At 36.4% G+C, this 21,507-nt stretch overlaps 1 protein-coding gene across 4 annotated transcripts; it reads right to left on the bottom strand.

Moving 5' to 3' along the window:
* Positions 1-99: 99 nt before the first annotated feature.
* Positions 100-20,382, bottom strand: SAE2 (SUMO-activating enzyme 2). 4 transcript variants are annotated; one of them, XM_088861275.1, is made up of 12 exons: positions 20,284-20,382; positions 20,048-20,137; positions 19,561-19,620; positions 18,217-18,300; positions 16,334-16,552; positions 15,221-15,322; positions 11,491-11,946; positions 11,152-11,381; positions 2,611-2,704; positions 2,330-2,512; positions 1,814-1,911; positions 100-782 (listed from the first exon to the last, which is right to left on the bottom strand). In XM_088861275.1, the coding sequence occupies exons 4-12, from the start codon at positions 18,292-18,294 to the stop codon at positions 413-415; spliced, it is 1,830 nt and encodes a 609-aa protein (XP_088717401.1). In that variant the 5' UTR covers positions 18,295-18,300; positions 19,561-19,620; positions 20,048-20,137; positions 20,284-20,382; the 3' UTR covers positions 100-412. The 4 variants fall into 4 exon arrangements, 3 of the variants coding, with proteins under 3 accessions (XP_088717401.1, XP_006838625.1, XP_088717400.1); XM_006838562.4 differs by lacking the exon at positions 19,561-19,620; XR_016051643.1 differs by lacking the exons at positions 2,611-2,704; positions 19,561-19,620.
* Positions 20,383-21,507: the final 1,125 nt, after the last annotated feature.

Genomic DNA, 21,507 nt, shown 5'->3' with positions numbered 1-21,507 from the left:
GTGCTTTTTGCTTATTATACAGAGAGAGCGAGAGAGAGATAGTACAAACATGCATTTAATGCATTTAACAGAGAGGGCGAGAGAGAGAGAGAGAGTACAAACCGGAAACCACAGAGGGCTTTCACTCAAAGGGATGGACATCTCTTTACATATGTATCAATCCCCATTGATTCCAAAACTGATAAATGACTGAATAATTCATTGCAATGTAACTCTTTAGACTTAAATTACAGAGACTACGTCAGTTTGTCGATCAACCTCACCCCAAAATGAACTTCTCCCTTCATCATTTACAGTCGAAGGTTGATTTTTCCTGGATCCAAGAACTCAAGGGCGAAAGAATGCCCCAACTACTTTACAAAATTAGCATGGACAGATACATGTTCATCAGTTCATGACTCCACCAGATGTTTTACACCAACTTTGCTTTTTTCCTAACATCCTCGTTACAAGCTTTCATAACGACCACTTCATCGTCATGACCATCATCCAATTTTCCCACATCATTTGCCACATTGATGCCATCTTTTCCCTTGGGATCATGACTATTTGTGATTGATGTCTCAACCAACTTCCTCTTAGACCCTGCAAAGCGGTTAGACTCTTCGAGTACAACAATTTCTATCTCATCATCAGAATCGGATACAGTGGCTGGTTTTTCTTGGGGCGCCATGGATGTGCTTTCCTCAGTTGTAGCAACTTTAGACGGTTTCTCATATAGATCAGGTGTCAGTCCTAAGAGCACCATTCCTTCGGGTTCCTTCTCATCATCAAATTCTTCTCTGCGGAGTTCAAGAAAAAAACAGGCAGCGATAATTTTCAGCGCAGATGATATCCCAGTATTAAGAAACTCTCCCCCCCCCCCTTCTCTCCCTCTCTCTTTCTCTCATCATCAAGTTCTTCTCTCTATGATGTCCAAGTATTAAGAAACTCCTTCTCTCCCCCCCTTTCTCTCATCATCAAGTTCTTCTCCATATGATGTCCAAGTATTAAGAAACTCCTTCCCCACAGGCACCCCCAACACCCACCCCCCCCCAAAAAAAAAAAAAACACAGGGCTCTCTCTCACAAACTTGAATCCTTCATCGATTCATGAATAATATCACAAAACCCACACACAGCATCTACACACGAGTGATCATATCATACAGCTCCTCTACATGCTCGTGCATTCACAAATGTAAGCCTTTGGGACGGCTTTTTAGTTCTCTAGGGATCCACAATAAATAATTAACCAGTGTGGTTAACTCAAAAGCTCTAATAAAAAAAAAAAATTTGTTTCTAGTGGAGAGGTGCAAGGACATTCTGTGACAATGAAGAGTCATCTTATATGAAATAATTTCATCAATCAACTATAACACAGTTTCTTTCTTTATATGCAACTGTCATGATACTGAAAGCAAAGAATGAAAATAATAATAATAATAATAATGTGATAATAATTATAATAATAATAAGGAAAATTGTTTCATGCGGGCTGGACTGCATTTCTACATATGCAGTCCAGAAAGTGTAAAGCATCCATCTTAAATATGGATGCAAGTAGGTGCTCCATCGAAAAACAATAGAAACTAATGGTCCAAATGTTTTCTCACTAGAATTATTATTTCTAGTTTTTAAAATTTATTTATTTTTTCATATTCATGATGTCTAACATATATATTACATGTCCTTAAAAATCAAGGCTTAAAATCCATCTCAAAAATAGATTTATTAAGAGGCCCGAATTTCTACATATGCGGGCTTGGCCGCATAGAAACCGTGTCCTAATAATAATAATAGCAGTTATAATAATAATAAGAGTTATGGAATACCTGTGTGTGATGTTGATACTGCATGTGAATTCTTGCTGAAAATCTTCAACAGTAAGGACTGTCCCACTAGTGACTGGAGAAGGAAGGTCACATAGTGCCTGCAATAAAGTAATATTTGTTGAGGAATTGTTTTTAATTTTTTTCTTAGGGCATGCACAATTGCCAAGTTTCCTAACCCCAAACCAATACTACAAATCTAAGAAGTTGGGAACACCATTGGAAATTGAAAACGCCCACTTCATTATAATGCCAATGGATTCTGCAAAACCATAATCCATTGGGGTTATCAGCATCCAATGAAATGATTAATTGCGATGGAAATATTGGAACTCACCAGAATAGGACATGACCCAATGGTGGATCCGCTAACTCCATCACTGTCCATAATTTCACTGGACATGGCAATGACCCCGATGCACTATAGTATTCCATATGTCATTGGACTATAGCATCCTTTCCTACTAAAAATAATTTGCAGAATCCTGGCAGATGAAGCAGTGAAACAGAGGGATGCACCTTCTCAAGATTGAGGGCATAATTGGCAACCATATCTTCTTCTAGATCATCACCAGTCTCAAATATCAAGGTAGACCCATGCATAATGATCGGCAAATTTACCCCAAGCTTATTTTTCACAATTTTCTCAACAATCTCCCGAAGCTTTGTCTTATGGGTATTGACCTCTAGTGTGAGGGGCATCTGTTTCCAAGCACATTGGGATAAGACTAGCATCTTTGAGAAACATTACTACCCAGTTGATATTAATTTTTAAATTTCCAAAGGAGCAGGTGAGATACCTCGGAACATACGTAACAGGATTTATTAGGCTCAAATGGCTCTACTGGCATTAGAAGCATCTTTTTCAAGGGATGCTCCACACAGTATGTCATTCTGCAGACATGGTTCACATAGAGATTCAACAATTTCTATAAAAGAATTCGACAGCAAAAAAAGCATAACCATCTTTATTAAAAAAAATAAAAAACGGATAAACCCATATAAATATGCAAAAACAAACACTATGGTTTGCCTATAGAATTTTGCATTAGAACTAGTCGATTGATTTATGAAGGCTATATTGAAATATGTAATACTTCACATATATAACAGCAGAAGAGTTAGCGGAACCACAGAACTGTTCCATAAAACTAGCATGGTAACATATATCAGATATGCTTGTCCATCACGAAAAGAAGCAATTTAAATAAGAGTGATGCAGATCAGGAGATGGATGGATTCAATATTTTTATTCTTTTCAATTTTAGGGGAGTTAATCATTTCTTTATTCTTTTGACGAGTCAATCTTTAGGAATTTTATTTATTTTAGGGGTTAGCCTTTATTTCTTGGGATTTAAGTTTTTTTGGGATTCTAGGGTTTTTTTATTGTTTTATTTACTATTCATAAGTACTATTCAAGGGTTCATAGTATTGTTCACAATTACTGTTCACGGCTGTTGCGCAAACGAGAACAATAGTGTGCCCCAAACAACGACAAATCTACAGGGATAGATCCAAATCATGAGGGGCTTTTTGAAGAATGGCATGAATCAAATTCCAACTCAAAGTGGGAGTAAAATGATGATGGTTGAGTCTATTTTTTAGAACCGTTTTATGCACATGCTGCGCTTTGGGACCTCATGTTCGGGAAAGTAGATTGTGGAGTTGTAATATTGAGGTTGATCTACCTGAGTTTGAACAAGAACAAAAATGATCCAATGTTCAATTGGATTCAATCTTCTTTGAATCAATGCATAGTCCTATCTTTAATAGTGATCTTATTTTCTTTAGGAACCAAAAGATCTCATCTTTGATAAATGTCCTATTTCTTATTAAGGAACAAGATGAAATGAAAGAAGTTGGCCTTGAGGCAACAATGATATCTAATTTCCTCATCAATGGATAGATAAAGACGCAAGATGCTGACTTGAACACACAGGAGCTCGAGCTTATGGAGATTTTAGAAGAAAGGAAACAGTTGAGGAAGGAGGCACAAAGAGGGAAAGCTAGAAATGAAGATTTTAATAATATGATCAAGACTTATAAGAAACCATGGAGGTTGATGATGAAGATGGATCTTATTTCACTAATAAAAGATTGATGATGAACATACATTATCGAGTAGTTTTGTATCTACAGACATAAAAGTTTGAATATTGCTCTAAGAATCATGACAAGGCCTTCAAGATTGAAGAACATCATGGGTTGGTAGGATTCATCCTAGCTCATTTCAAAACTCGCCCATCATGGGTTGGTAGGATTCATCCTAGCTCATTTCAAAACTCAAGGGCGGGTTTTCTCCAACCAGAGGAGAATAATGCAAATGAAGAGATGGATGGATTCAATATTTTTATTCTTCTCAATTTTAGGGGAGTATTTCTTTATGGGTCAATTTTTTGGAATTTTATTTATTTTGGGTTAGGGTCTATTTCTAGGGTTTTTATTTTTTGGGGATTCTAGGGGTTTTTATATTTGTCATTTACTATTCACAGGTATTGTTCATGATTACTAGTCACGGGTACTACTCATGAGAGAACTATTCACATAGGTATTTCTGGAATTTTAATATTGTTTAGCAATATTTTAGGGGCTGTTTGGGAACCTGAAAATCTACTACATGAAAATAGATTACACGAAAATATGACATTTCCATTGTTTGGGTACACTTTAATAGTAAAGAAATGGAAAAAGATTACCGAGATTTCCCCAAAAATCAGGAAATCTATTATACGCAGTGAAGGGTAAAAACTTTGACGAGTAATCGGGAGGAGCAATCTTCTGCAGCCAATAACTCCCTTTACAAACTGAATCGCACATATATTTAAACCTCAAAAATCTCAAAAATCACAAAAATAACACAGCAGCCCCATCTTCTAAAACTAGCATCTAAAACAACTAAAACTCATCTGCTTCTTCCACTACCAGCTAAAACCCGGCAGCCCCATCTTCTGCATAGATGGTTGTAGCTATTGCTCCATAAGTGTAGCGGTTGTAGCTATTGTTTATTTCTAGATATCGATTTATTTTTTGGGTTATGCAACCACAGTTGTAACTATTGTTCCAAAAAAATGGATTTGGGTTCTCTGCTAAGATCAGCCTGTTTATTTTTTTGCTTTTATTTTTTCCTTTTTGCTGCTATTGTTTGCTGATAAATTCGAAATATTGGAGTTCACCCACAAAGAATCGTCAAATCAGTGTACTTAAATTTTATTTTATTTTTTTCAAAACTTTTTTAAATTAATTTACCGCTTCAATCTCCTCCAATGCCCCAACATAATTTCTCCCCCAATACATCTCATTTAGTCATAAAGCCTTCTAAGTTACTAGCCAAATTTCTCCAAACTTTTTTTTCTTTTGAATTTGCCATGGAAGTTTTTTGGAGAGCGATGATCGAAAGGCTTTAGCACAAGAAAAAAAACATAAAAAATATGATGGCTTATCATAATAAAAATATGTTATTCTAAAGTGTCAACATCTTGAAAACATGTGATTCCAAGTCAAGATGCAAAGGCATACAAAAGGTGTGGCTAATTCTTATGATTGATGCAATTATAAAGTTTAATCTACATATTAATAGGGATAAAGTTTAAGCTACATACTAATAGGGATTGTACGCTCAACCATGTTTTGGGTATAAAGCCAAAAAATAAATAAAAAATGTTGGTAATGCATTTCCCATATTTCTTCTGGACATTAGCCAAACAGTAACAATGTATTTCCCAGGTTGCATCTAAATACTACCCCAGTAGTGACAATCCATTTACAGGTAATGTATTACGCTAGTAATATATTTCACGGACAATATATTTCCAAGTATCCAAACAGCCCCTTAGAGTCTTAAACTCAAAAAAGTGGACCACCCAGCGCCTAGGCAGTCCAGAAGGCCTCGGCGCATCCCTGGGCGGCCGCCTAGATGATCCAGAAGGCTTAGGCGCATCGCCCAAGCCTAAGCAGCCAAACTGGGCGGTGGTCCTTGGGTGGCCCGCCTAGGGCCTGCACCTCGCCCAGAGGCGGAAAAGTTTTTTTTTTTTTTTTTTCGTTTTTTTCAAGATATAAAAGTTTAGAAAGATGAATTTTAAGTTCATTTGAAACCTAAACCTCCAAGAAACCCTTTTTGAGAGAAAGAAACCTCCAAAAACCTACATTTCATAGGATCGACTCATCAAAGTGTTTCTCAAAGTTTGGCGTTCGAGCAACCAAAGTAAGTGCAACTTTTAGATTGCTTGTTTTATTTTGAGATATGTTCTTCAGGAGTTAGTCTGAGTGGAGATCTGGGTTGGAAATATAGATACAACTCGAATCCAAATGAAAAAAATTGCGTTAGATGCAATTTTTGTGAAAAAGATACAAAGTGAGGCATAAACCGGTTTAAGAAACATATTGCCAGTATTAAGGGGGATGCTGCCCCTTGTAAAAGTGTTCCTGAAGCTATCAGAGAGGAGATTAAGCAATTAATAAATTATGTAAAACAAAAACAAGAGCAAAATCCTTGTCATAGATATATTTCTGCTACTCCTAGAAAAAGTTATCCAGGTTGGAAGTATGGGTACAACCCAAAACCAAATGATAAAAATTGTATAAAGTGTAATTTTTGTGAAAAAGATACCAATGGGGGTAATAGCCGATTCAGAAAACACATTGCTGGTGTTAGAGGTAACGTTGCTTCTTGTACAAAGGTTCCTGAAGCAGTTCGGGATAATAGTAGACATCTTCTGAATTTTGAAGAACTAGAAAAGGATAAAAATAAACTTTGTTTTATGGAAGTATCTTCTCCAGGTTCTGGAAGGAGTGGTGATCCGGGTCGGAAGTATGGTTATAACCCGAATCCAAGTGATAAAAATCGTATTAAATATAATTATTGTGGAAAGGATACTAAAGGGGGCATTTACAGGTTTAAAAAACACCTTGTCGGTATTAAGAGGGATGTTGCCCCTTGTAAAAATATTCCTGAGGCTACTAAGAAGGAAATTATACAATATTTGAGTTCAGAGATGCACAAAGCAAAAGGTAGAGCAGCCAAGACTCTTAGGGCCTCATCTGCACAGACTAGTAAGAGGAAGGTAGAAGAAAAGGAGGAGGAAGACACAGATTCAGAAGAAACAGAGGAGGGCGAGCGTTATATTGAAGAGGGAGATAACTCTGATGATGATGGCCTCAACTCTGAGGCATATGATGAGGCTTGCCCTATTGATATTCTTTCTGATGATGATGACAACGACTGAAGACTCTTGCCTCTTGTGCTGAGTGTTGAGTATGTTGACTGTTGTGTTGAGTCACGAGTGTTGACTTTTGTTATACTGCATATTTTGTAAATTTTTGTTGTGTTGAGTGTTGACTTTTATATCCTACTTATACTTGTATGGTTTTACAGTTTACTGGTTTAACAATATGGATTATCAAAATTCTCTTCTCAACATCTATCTTTTCTTTTTGAACTTGGAATATCGTATTATATTGGTAATAATTTGGTATGGTTTTTACTTTTTTTCAAATTTCAATAGGCAACCGCCCAAGTTCTGGGCGCCTGCCTAGGCGTTGGGTGGCCTGGACCTCCCAGGCTGCCTAGGATCCGCCTAGCGCTTTTTGATACACTGGTCTTAAATGTTTACTTGGATCCCAAGAGTTTCATAGGCTTATAAAAGGTTGGATGTCAAATTTTGGGATGCTTATGTTATTTGAGAGTGAATTAGGTTTTATGAAAGAAGAAAATTCTTCCTTTCTTGACTTAATTTATAGCCATGTTATTTCTCAATTATTGAAAAGGTGGATTCAATTTCCCACCTTTCCTTCTTGCATTAATGAGTCAGTTCTCTTACAACATGCATAGTTCAGCTTGATTATACAAATCCAATCATAGTGATGCTCCAAGTTACATGAGATAGCCCTTTCCTATTCTGAACATCAATTGAGATGCCCTGTAATGCAAGTGCAACGAAAGCACATATGAGGAGGCTGATCTTCAGCTTCATGACTTCACTTATTCAAACATTTTCAGAACTAGAGAATTGAAGATTACTATGAATAGGATGAAAGCAAAGTAAAATTACCATTTTCTTCTAATGAACAGTTCATTGAAAAATCATTTACTCTGATGCCTTTCATGATGAGTCCGGTGTGGGTGAAGACTCTAAAAGCACCCCTCAACGGTCCAACATGGGTGAAGACCTTAAAAGCACCCCCAATCAGTTCACATGGGTGAGGACCTTAAAAGCGCCCCCAATATGTCCAACATGGGTGAAGTAAACATCAAGTTTGCACCAATAGCGGAAACAAATAGAGACATATCAATTGGAAAGTGACAAAGTGAAATAGTTCCCAAACAAGAAAGATTCTCTGCACAGGCCCTCGCAAGATAGAGAATAAGCTTCTGCATGTTATCAATCATATCCTCCCAAATATCCATATTCCTCCAAGGTTAAAGAGAGCCTAGAGTGGGGAGACCACTGCAAGCTGTTGTTCTCCATTCAGATGACATATCACTTGTTCATTTATGGCTCTCTTGATATCACCACAACCCAAACCCAGTCTCTCACCAACTCAATTCTAGAGTAAACTCTCCATTTTTTTTTATATTATTTTTTTTGCCATTCCAAATACCCCAAAACATCTCCAAGGAAGCATACCTACATTGATCGACCTTTCTGCGGAAAAGGGAGAAGCAACCAACAACCCTTAAAAGAGTAAAAGAATGGATATACATGACAAAGGAGATATCCCACCTACTCCTTGTCACCACATAGAAAACATACATTTGGGAATTGGAGATCACAAAGTTCAAGATGGTCCTATAAACAACAACGCTCATAGTAGTCAGCTAGCCAATTGTAAGCAACTCAGCATGTTTGGTAGAGGTCAGGGTGTCGAAACAAGCTTTCCTCTATGCATTGAATCTCTGGCAAAGAACCATCGAATACCTAGACATGACTACCACAACCAGATCATCCCATCCAAACCCTGAAGGTCGTGTATACAGTACCTCTAAGCAACAGAAGTGATACAGCTCATCTACCTTCCGGTCTCCCCAATCAAACATAAACCATACCCCCTCACCTGCCCCGCAAAAGAAAAAAAAAAAAAAAACATCCTCCACAACACACACACACACTTGTGAACCAACCTTGAAGGAAATATATAAATGGTTCTTCACTTTCTTGTAATTAATACGATTCCGTTTATCAGATGGTTTGAAGAGATCATCATAAATCATCAACCGAACCAAACCCAAATTGACAAGCGCATAATTATCAATAACCAGCTTATACTCTTTAACTGAATCCCAAGAGTGAACTATAACTTCTCCAAAAAAGGTGGAGCATATAGAGGATGGCAATGGGCGAGGCTCGTTTGGCAAAGCCCAGTAGGACCAAGCCAGGGCCGTTACTTTAGATTTGGCTGGCAAGGATGGGCCAGCCCAAGAACTTCCCAATTAGGGGTGGGCAACAGGTCGGGTCGACCCAACATGGGTCCGGGTCTGGGTCCTATTTCTGGACCCAACAGATTGGGTCCGGGTCCAGAAGTAGGGACCCAAATCAAGTCAGATCGGGCCCGGTTCTACGATGACCCGACCCAAATATTTTTGATGCACTATTTAAAATTTATTATAACAATATACAATATCATATATAGACCCAACCCCAATTAGCTGGGAAAAGGCTTTGACGATGATTATATATTGACCCGACCAAACCCGATCCGACTCGAATATTTTGTCTATGCATTATATGACATAATTATTAATGTAATATACTATTATATGATATCTTACAGCTAGAAGCTCAAAGGGATTCCTAAGGAGAAGGTTTCTCTCTTCTCTTCGACTATTTTTTAAAAATAAGCATTGCTTGACCTGACCGGGTTCGGGTAGGGCCTGGATCCACTTGACCTTGATCTAACCAACCCAAATATATTGGTATAAATAACATATAAATAATCTAAATTATATTGTACAAATATATAAAATATTTTTTAAAATATTTTTTATTTATAGACCCGGACCCGATCCAAACCGACCTGACCCGGTGGATTGGGTCCGGTTCTAACTTAGACCTAGCTGGGTAGGGTCTAGGTCGGGGCCGACTTGGAACCGAGCTGACCCATTCCCACCCCTATTCCCAGTCCATGTCAGGCTGGACCATGACCCACCAGGCTTTACAGGGAACATATGCTGGCCCAGGCCTCGGCTTAGCTGAGCCAGCTGCACAACCCATTGGCATCCTTACATGTAGAAAATGACTCCACATTCAGATGTCTGCATCAATACAAGAACCAAACCCAAATTTCAAACACAACGACCCAATGGACTCCATTTAATATGCCTTATAAACGTCATATAGGCTACAGAACCCTACACTAACCTCATTTTCAAAGGAGTAAACTGTAGACTAAGAGTTCAAGCAAACCGTAGACTACGAGTTCAACTTCAGCTTCTGATTGACTCACTGAACCAATAGAAAGAAATTGAAATCTGAGACAGGCCGCACAATAAAAATCTAAATAAGTTTCAATGGTAACCTTAATTAAGATCACTAACAAAAAAGAAAAAAATCCTCGACTTAGAGCAACATATCATCCCTAAGCAATATCCTTTTCCTGAACCCCCTACTTTTCCTGAACCGCCCCACTAAGCTATAAACAAGATTCCCTTACCTCTACAACCACTAACAGGAAGAAGACATGAACTGCTGGCTGGTAAGGGACCTTCACGATACCTAGGATGGCCATCAAAAGAACTGCACTTTTATTAGACAACCTCTAAAAATATGCACATTTCCAGATGGGAGAGACCAAAATAGAATTTGTATTGCAAAATTTCTTATAAGATCGACATGTATAATATGGGATACACAGACAGAGACCCACTGCCCATCATTTGGAGGACTACAGAGATGAGCCAGGGTTCTGTTTTAATTCCTCATTGTCCAACAGTATGGAATAGCAGCCAATCTCCACCATGAATTGATGATTACGGGCCGTAGATGGCAACTATGTGTTCAATTAGTATATACATTGCACTATAGCATATGGACCTATTTTGTTCTCACATATACCTTGCCGACCAAAACTTGCCATTACAAATCAAAATTATCTCATCATCTGCATCCCAGAGAGCCATGGTAAGAAAACTATCCACCTATTAGGAAAAAAAATGCTACTACATATCACATGCAATTTATGAAGCATCCTAAAGCATCATTACATAGTACATCAATAATTCGCCCTCTTTGCACAAAAATTATCAAATCAACAGCCTAGCATTTATAACAAATCTTATGCATCTAAAAAATACCTTCCCAGACAATATCACAAAAACGCAACTGGGAAGAAAGATTCAAGAATATCACCTAAAGCTGTTAGCAGCATTTTTCAGCACCTTAATTGCTTCAATCACAATCAAGCCAGCAATAACTGCATTCGTTGTGGCAATAGCATGTACGATGTTACCAGCAATTCCTTTTGATTCAAAAAGGCTGTGCATGGGAATGCCAAATGAAGCAGCCCTGACATTAGCAGCAGCAGTAACAAACTCTACAGATAGTTGGTCATCTTTATCAAAGCTGAGGCTCCCAATATCCTAGAGACACAAGAAAGCAAGGCAACAACAATCAGAAATAGAGAATCTCCCAAAAAGAGAAAATTGCAAAATCCACCAACTTAGAAAATAAATATAAACAGAGCCAGACCTTCTCTCGCTTCTTAAGAAACAATGACAGAGCCTCCAAGAAAACCTTGCTGTTCTCAGCAAGAGTCCAAGTATCTTGTGGATTCATGAGCCCCAAAGAATGCATTGCTGAAAGTGATGATTTATCCGTTATGTCCAGTGTATTATTTGTGCCATTTTGATGCATGCCTGGCTCAGGCAGGACATCTTTAATATATATTGGCTTTGGTTTATTTCTGTTTTTCCAGGTTTCTTCATTAGAGAGAGCCAAATCAATGTTATATCCAAACACATGATCGTATATTCTTTTTCCATATTTCTCACAATCTTCATCATCTCGTTGGACAGATATATCTTCATTATTTTTTGACGAATTTGTAGCATCCGCTGAGTGCACATTGAGATCATTATCTTGCGTTCTATCTCCAAACAACTTGGCAAAGAGGAGATCCTTTGCCCAGACAATACAATGCACAAACTGCACAAGCATTAATACAAGAAGAAGCATTAATAAACAAGGAACAGGGATCTCATATTCCCATACAAAGATAATAAGCTCTAAGATACACATTATGATTCCCCTGGAATAAACAACCTCATAAAAAAATCGAATTATTGAAAAACAAAATGCAGCAATTTGAAGTCCTAAGACAAATTATGAAATATGATAGAAATTTAGAACCATAACTAGCAGATCCCATGTAGAACTGATATCTTAAGAACATGAAACAAGTTGTGTGAGACCAGCATGCACAGCAGATCCCAAGATTGCATTGGGAACAACCATAAGACAAACCACTGTAGATACTTGCAATATGACATAGAGCATTTTTAAACATTGAAACAATAGAGGCAGAACTAGGAGTCCTGCTTATGGGCAGCAAAACACATAAGAAACCTTACTAATAGCATTTCATTCTTGCTAGACAAATCCAAGAACGAGAATTCAATTAAACAGATGATCTCCATACTAAGTTAAATAGCACTCAACAACAAAAAATACACCATCTTTCAAAAGTGGTCTCAAATCAATTATGTATAGCATCATTCTAGAAACTTGAGTAATTTGTGTAGCATTTGATTAGGACTCTAGATAGTCATGTGAAACAAATTATTCGCAAATTTCAAGAAATATATGTCACAAATTATTCAAATATTTCATAAATGCATACATCACACGAGCACACATGCAACAGTTGCATCACTAATCCGCATATATATATAGTCGTGCTTCAGCAAAGCAAGAAAATAATCATACATCTGGCATACGAGAGAACTACTGAAAATCCCCTAATGCATCGACTTATATCTACAATTTGAACATTTCATAACTAATAGTCCAACACAAGCAATCGTTTAATGTTCTAAAAACACAAATTCGTATCTCATTCTGAAAAACCCATCAATAAAACTCAATCCACCATCAAATTGACATTCAACCACATAAAAGTGCAGAAATGTCTAAATCACAGGGAGGCAGCAATTCAAATTGAATCTGAGGACATCTTGCTGAAATCGTTTTTCCCATTTTTCAGCCAAGATTATTTATCACTGTTAGAATGGGTGAGCAAGGCATGTCACTAAAGAAGCAAATACCATACCCGATATTCTAGAAAAGTTGGGATTATCTAGGAAGGAACAGTATCCTGGAATATTATTATAGCTCCATGAGAAAAGTGTTGTAATCTTCTTTTTTCCTTTTATTTCTTTTGTTTTTTTTTGAGACTAGAATATTTGACTTATATTATATGAGAGATAGGGCATTGCATCATTTTCAAAAGATTGCACCCCACAAATAGGGTTACTCTATACAGTCATAAATACCAAAAAGATGGGGTGCTTGGAATGCCCCAACAATAAAGTGTTGTAATCCTCTGTACTACATGTGTTAGGTAAAGATAAATTTATATAAAAGTTTTAAAAGAAACAGAGAAAGTATAAAGATATTGGGAAGGCTATGCTCTTTGACAATTATTAGTAACCCAAAAGAAGAGAAAAGGAAAGAAGAAACTTGATAATCTCGTGACATATATTCATTAACCACTTGCCTAAGTCAATCAATGTTTTCTAGGAAAATGACTATCTGAAACTGGCAGTACTGAAAAGACATACTACTTTAGTATCTTTCTTCAACAACAAAAAAACCCCAAAAAAGAGAGAAAGAAGATGATGGGCAGAGTTGTCCCATTACTTCAAAGGACATATAAGTCATACAAGATAAATCAAGTATTTAAAAAATAACCAAGCTATACTTGGAATCATCTGAGTCGGCCTGGACATGGTGGGTCACCGGGCTGAGTCTCAATCAGATTCAGACAAGTTGGCTGGGAAACCCACCTTTTCACCTTAAAAACAACTATTGAGCAGTAATTTAGACTACTCAGCCTATAAATTATGAACTTTGTTGGCTATAAATGCACCCCAATGGATCGATTACAGCAGGAAATCGATCAAATTCGAATACAAAGAATTCCAAAAAAGTCATTTTTTTAGCCCCCTCAAAAAAAAACCTATCCCACCATTTTGTCGATTTCCCTAGCAAATCTACATGAAGAAATTTGAAACTTGTTTTTAATTGTTTGTGCTTGATTACTCCATCAACGCCCTATCCAAATTTTGTGGGTCAACTCAGATTTCAAGAAATCAAGGGTCAAAAATTTCAGGTTTATTCATCACAAGTCTCTGACTTTAGATCCAACAAATTTTGGGTTTAAAGAAACAATTTTTGGGGTGATTGTGATCTAGAGCTATTAGGATCAATCAAAACCAGGTATATGATTCTTCAATATTTATTTGTATCTATTTTAATTGTTTTCGCTTGGTTTAGGGTTTTCTAAAGAAGTACCATGAAATTTCAATAAACCAAAACTATTTGGTAAATACTATGTTGGATATTCGCCTCTCTTTATTTTCTTTTGTTTTTCTTGTTGGAGAGGTAGGATGAATGGAGAGGGGGAGGGGGGGGGCGGGGGGGTGTTCTAAGTTGGTTTAGGAGAGGATTATGAATTCTGTGTTGATCATTCCCTAATTTACGATGAAATCTTTTGAAAAATGGGCCGAAATTTTGCAAGAAAAAAAAAATGAAATTATTGGCTGGAGATTTTTTGGGGTGTTTGATCTTTAGATTGAATTAGGACCACTTATAGATAATTTTTCTGTTCATTTTTTCTTTAATTGAAATGAAATTATTTTTCTTTTTCTTTTTTTGCTTGGTCATCTATTTTTCAAAAAAAACGGACAGGAACAATATTCTCGGTATTCACACCTTTTCAAAAATTCAATCATTATGTGCTACATATTTATCAAATTTTTCACAAATCCACTTTGATTTTAGAATTTTTTGAAACAAATTTATCAAATTGTTCACAAATCCACTCTAGCTTTAGACTTTTTTGAGATTTTTTCAATTTTTTTTCTGCTTGATAATGTTGAACACGGCGAGCCACTCCATGTTCGCTGGGACACCAGGTCGATTCACACCGGCAAGTGCCCAGGTTGCCTACCCAAGTCAGATTTTGAAACCCTGTCATAAATGATAGAACAGTAGTACATAGTAACGCACTGCAAAAAATAAATACTTTGGGGCTACAAGGATAACATTTGCCAGCAATAAAAGGCCATGAAGAGACAACAACAATATTTTCTCATACGAAGACCTGACAATCAATTCAAATAGGAAGCTAGGAATAGAATGATATCAATCTGCCTTCAATTCTTAATAATTACAATAATAACAACAACAGTAGTTCCACCTTTGTTGGAGTACTAGTAATAGTGCAGACTGGATATGTCTTGGGAGTAGGTTTCGGTTGGCATTCATAGCACTCTGTCTGACCCTTAACATGAACAGTCACCTGCTCTCAATTGGAAAGAAGTAATGTTATTAAGATCACCAAAGGTGACAAGCAGCTAAGTACTAAAAACACAAACACAATCTTTGAATAACAATAATAATATGATCAGCAAATTCTGCCACTTACGTCTAGAAAAAAAAAGGAAAATAATGTGAAAAAAAATAGGGCAGTTTCTCAATCACTAAAAATTGTTTAAACTCAGCCAAAAAATAATCAACATGAATGACACTTAATAACTAATGTTCCACTGCAACAAGGAAAATCATTTTCCATTTACAAATTTCAATGTTTTCTGCAACACATTTCATTCGTAATTGCCAGAAGGATATAGATTCAGCAAAAAAAAACAGGAAACTGGATCTCAAAACAAAGAGAACAAAGAGGATAATTTTAGTTTGAATTTTTTGCAATTATAAGAAAGTAAGATCCTCAGGTGGAATACAAAACTACAACCTTTGTGTTTTGTGACAACATAAGTGATGAGTGTGATATTCTAAGAAGGCCAATCCATTCTTACAAGCTCATAAAAAGCAAGTTGGGACTGACTATCACATCATACACTCTTTCCTATTTATTTCAAGTTTCTTCCAGTAGTGAGATTTGCCAAGTGGTCTCCTATCATATGCATGCCAAGTCCCCAATTGGAATTTAAGTTTTCTGCCCTTTTTCATAAATATTAATTTTTCATCAAAGTTATCCATTCAAATATCCATCCAAATATCCATCCATAAATGCCTACTCATGGTCACAGAATACTCAATCTAATGCAGATAGAAGAATGGTTCTTGAAGATAATGACTGACTATAACAGTCACATAAAATCCAAAAAAGCAAAAACTTGTATAACCAAACAAAAAATTATTACCATGCATGACCCATAAGATGCATGTTCTCCAGCACCAGCACCATTACTATAGATTCATACTGCATCGTTACTATACATTCATAGTAACTAACAACTACAAACAATAATAATAAACAGCTGAAGAACAAGGAAAATAATAACATTACCTGGCCCAAGAATCCAGTAGTTCCACTTTCAACTAACGGAACACCAGCAGCCAAGCACAACCGATTGACATGCCTCCTTGCGTCCAAGTTATCAAGGCCATTTAGAACCACATTGAATTGCTTGAAGAAATCTACATTGAACTCAGAATTCTTGACATTCGCATGGTGTGCAGTAATATTTATGTTGGGCCTAAATTTCAATACTGCTTCACGTGCGACCTAGTCAAAATAATTGAATTAGAAATCTTTATACAAATAGTGCACACCTCTATGTTTATGTAGAAATGTAAACAACGGGTAAACTTTCTGTGGACAGCGTCATTCTTTTTTATAACATTGACAGAAGCACCAAAATCCATCATTTCTTAAACTGCAGTTCCTGCTCTAACTACTACTCTGTATCATCCATGCATGAGACAATAAGATTTACAATTTTAAGAGCTCAAAACTTTTCTTTTTTAGGATTGATCAGCGGTGAATCAAGATGTTTTTGCAAAAGTTTGGGTCCTAAAAGTCCTAAGATGATTTTAGGGCTTCTGTCGATACTGCGGAGATGGACAGCCCCTCCAACGGATATTTTTCCAAATAAATGAGTTCATGGAGCATACATGTGCAGCTGCCTAGGAACATAAATAAGAATGCATGAAGAATATATAGAAGCAAAAAAAAAAGAGAACTACAGAAGCATTGCCGACTTCTCTCTCTCTCTCTCTCTCTCTCTTTATATATATATATATATATATATATATATATATATATATATATATATACATATATATATAAAGATATATATGGAAATGGATGATGGACGCTGTCAGCCCATAAGCTGATTGCTACAGTGACAGCCAATAGCCCATAATGAATCTGAGCCGATCTGACGCTCACGACTTTATTTCATATTTGAATTTTTCATTTTTTTTTTTTTCTACAAATCCAAATTACTTGAAAATTTAGGCATACATTCTACTCATCAAGGCGCACCTAATAAAGATATAAAAAAATTAATTCGTAAAATATAAATCGACCAAAATACCCCCAAAAAGTTTCAGTAGTATTTTGGTCAATTTATAGTTTTTGAATTATTTTTTTTATATTTTTATTAGATTCTACTATTTTTTAAAAATAGATGCTCAAAATTTCAAGTTATTTGGATTTGTATAAAAAAAATGAAAATTCAAATACGAAATGAGGTCGTGATCATTGGATTAGACCCAAATTCAATCTGGGCCGTTGGCTGACATTGTAGTTGTCAGCCCGTGGGCTAACGAAATGAGGTCATGACATTGGATTGGGCCCAAATTCAATCTGGGGCGTTGGCTGACATTGTAGTTGTCAACCCGTGGGCTGACAGGATCATTTTCCATATATATATATATATATGGGAAAAGTTTATATAGAGCCAAAGATCTAAACAATCATATTGGAGCCTACCACAAAAATTTCACTAGAAGAAGTTGTTTTGATGCTTAAATATCCTCAAATTGTTCATCTCGACATCAAGATGTATGGACATGAGAAAAAAAATGGATTTCAAGTTTTGAAAATAGTGTATTTTATAACACATTTTTGGACCATCAATTTTCAAGTTTTCGTAGATCTGTCGATCTACACTATTTTTAAATCTTTAAACTTTATAAATAAAGAAGAAAATATATTTTAAAGCTCTCACAAAGATTTTCAATATTGAAACCACATATCTCGACCCTATTTGAAGGTAGGCTCTAATTTGATTGTTTAGAGCCTAGGCTCTATACAAACCGCACCCTATATATATATATGATCATTTTCTATATATATATATATATATATATATATATATATATATATATATATATATATATGATGTATGTATGTATGTATGTATGTCAGTGTTTTTCACTTACCTTGGCCTTCGACTGCCCAACATGACATTGGCGAAACAAAAACTGCCTGTTCAAGTTGCTCACTTCAATTGTATCCATGTCAATCTGCACAGATGATGCAATAAATAAAGGAAAATACACAGAGGGAAGGAACAAAGTGGAGCATTTGTTTCAATTTTAAACTACTCTTATAGAACACCATAACAAGTGGGTCTGTTGGGACATCGTGGATTCTATAAAGCAAACTGCTAATGCATACAACCTTGAAGGATCCTCATCAATTTATGAAAGATAAAACATCTCCAAGATGGGTAGATTACAAAATATATGTCTAATTTCCTTTACTAAGTATGCAAATTCAGATTCCTTTACTGAATATATTCTCAAGAAATTAATTTCCTTTACTCTGTGTGTATGTCTGCGCGCCCTGACCCATCAGGAAAAAAAAAGCAAGATGGATCCAGTTCAACTTAGGAAAAATGAACCAATGAAAACCTGAAGGGGTCCTAATGCGGGTGAGATGAGAATGCAATCTTAATGAATTGTTAGACGGAAAACCCAAGAAAGCAGGAAATAATGGCATCGTAAAGAGACCTTGAAGGGAAGTTTGAAACTCAGTCTGCGGTCCTTTTGACAATCACCCAAAGTCATAGCTGGTCCTAATAATTTAGGTTTAATAGACAGCTGAGTCATGTAAGAAATTTGGTACTTGATCACACTCCTGTTCTTGATTTTGTTAATATGTTAAGGGGAGTCCATTGAAGCCCAGCCAATTTAACCAAAATGGAAGAAAGTGAAAACCTTCCTGGCATATGCATGGGCAAAATAAGTCATCAAAAACTTACCAAGAGGAATAGGTTTTGAACCAACATGCCCTGATACACATACGGATACGAATAGTGGAGATGTGATTGTATATCTTTAAATCTAGGAAAGGGATAGGGATACGATTATCTATCCCACACATTGATAAATATACAAAATCCAACACACATGCATAAGCGCACCATATATCTTTTTCTTTTGAGAAAATGCATATGCATACCACATCATAATTCGTTACACTGTATTTTACGCATATTATGCTTTTACAGTTATGTTGATTCATATTTACAAGTATTCAAGGAGTAGCTGGTAATTCGTAGTAACAATGTATTTAAGCATATTATGTTTTTACAGTTATGTTGATTCATATTTACAAGTATTCAAGTAGTATCCGGTATCAGTGTTGGCAGAGTACAATATCACTGTGTTAAAGCAAACACAAATAACCGTGCATCATAGGTTTTGAAGCTATCTGACATATAGAAATGTGTTTTAGCATTAAATAACAAAAGGTGTCCTAATATAAGGAGAAGTGCTCACTAGAAGGTCTGAAACTCTTCCCTTCCATGTAATGGAGCTTACCAGTCAAGATCTGAAACTCTATAAAACTGATATAAAATTAGTTGCGCAAATACCGTTCTTAATTTAGGTCTATAAAAAGCAGGGAAATAAGTGTGATTTTAACCCCATAAAAAGCAGCAAGCCAATGGAAAAATCAGAATATCAACCAGTGTCAGTTACCCCCACTTGAAATAGAAATTTAACCCAATACTCACTTTTAAAACTAAGCAACGCCAATTTAAGAAAAAGCATACAAGAATCAAAAAGCCCAGGAACCATAAGTCTAAAAAACAGAGAGCGAAGTTCAAAACAAAAATAACAAAGGGAAGGGTTACTACTAAAAAGATTGAGATGACAGAGCGAGAGGCATGTACCAAAACCTAAAAGAATGCTTGTTCAAAAACGAGTAATGAATCGCACAGAGCAGAGTGAGTGAGAGAGAGAGAGAGAGAGAGAGCAAACTCACGATATGAATATCTTCAAACCCAGATAGGGCAAGAGTCTTGAGAAGCTCGCAACCAATGCCACCAGCTCCAACCATTAAAACTTTGGCGCCCTAAAATGGTTTATCAGGAAAGCATTTATAAGTAAAATACACAAAACTAGAAGCTTTCACACTTTGGATCAACACAAATCAAATCAGACAAGAAGACCGCATGAAAGGAAAAGGGGAAAGAAAAAGGATCATAATATTTATGCCACCTTGATTGCCTGCAACTCCTGTTCAGACGCCATTGGAGAGGACAGAGGAGAGAGAGAGTGAACACCAGAGTAAGTCTTCCTAGAGAGAGAGTCAAGAGCGCCAAAATGACATGAATCGCGCTGTGTGAATAAAAAGGGCAGAGAGAGAGAAAGAGGGCGCCAAAAGGGAGGGGGAGTACGCAACCCCAAAGACCCGAGACGAGAGGCGGCTCTACTCTCCCTCTCTCTTACTTCATTTTACTTCACAAATCATGAACTTCCTATTGCATGTGCTATTTACCTTACTACGTGAAAAGTGAAGTATCCTATGCACCCTTGGGACCATAATGTAGAACGGCGCCTAGGGAGAATTCATCTTGTTATATGGGGCATAGCAAATACTAGACTATTTGGAGGAAATTCACACTGCCCAAGCAACGGTGGACAATGCATGCCGATCAATTCCATAAATCTCTGCCATCCATTAGGGATCGGAAGGAAGATGCTCCTAAGGTGGGATGCTATATATATTGGATGCCCAAAAATTATCCCTCAAGATCGTGGGATGTGCAAGATACTCTTAATAACACACGGGGTGTTTAAAAAAAAAAAATTTAATCCGAAGAGCCGTTATGTTTTTTCATAGATATCGAGACCGTGATGGACTAGTGATCTAACCAGTGGGGTTGCTTACTATAGCCTTTGTTGGTTTAGCCATGAATAAAAATACGAGTTTTGAAGAAAACTAGTGAAAATCAATTTTTGATAAGTTTTGGCAGTTTTAATCAACCAATTTTGACTGGTTTAAATGGTTGAAAAAAAATAGGCAACTTTTTTTTATATATATATTGTATATTTTGAAACTATTATCCATTTTTCTCTTTGTTATATTAAAAACCTGGTGCAATCGTTCACATTGGTGATATGATTGGTCTTTATCAGGCCAAATCCCTCACTAGTTCAGCTGTTGGCCCTAGCCTACATAGATATATAATAAAAAAGTTTATAAATTGACCATTTACTTTTAGTAAAATTTTGAATCAGGTAGTTGTTAGCATGTCATTGAATAGGTTCAAAATTCCAAAAATAAATTTTAAAACTTCGATACACCCGAGCTGTCCAATTTGAAATCGTATGGCTTGGGGTAGCTGTGACCTAATAAAGGTAAACGGGTTATATCATACGTAGCCATTTAATTGTTTTTATTAGAACTACATGCGTCGTCCTCCAAATACCGCGACATAC

Source organism: Amborella trichopoda, chromosome 3 (genome assembly GCF_054954075.1).
Source record: "Amborella trichopoda isolate Santa Cruz 75 chromosome 3, AtrichopodaSantaCruz75HAP2 v2.0, whole genome shotgun sequence".
Taxonomy (NCBI): Eukaryota; Viridiplantae; Streptophyta; class Magnoliopsida; order Amborellales; family Amborellaceae; genus Amborella; species Amborella trichopoda.
Note: the sequence above shows the minus strand (reverse complement) of the source record. Positions and strands in the feature narration are given on the sequence as shown.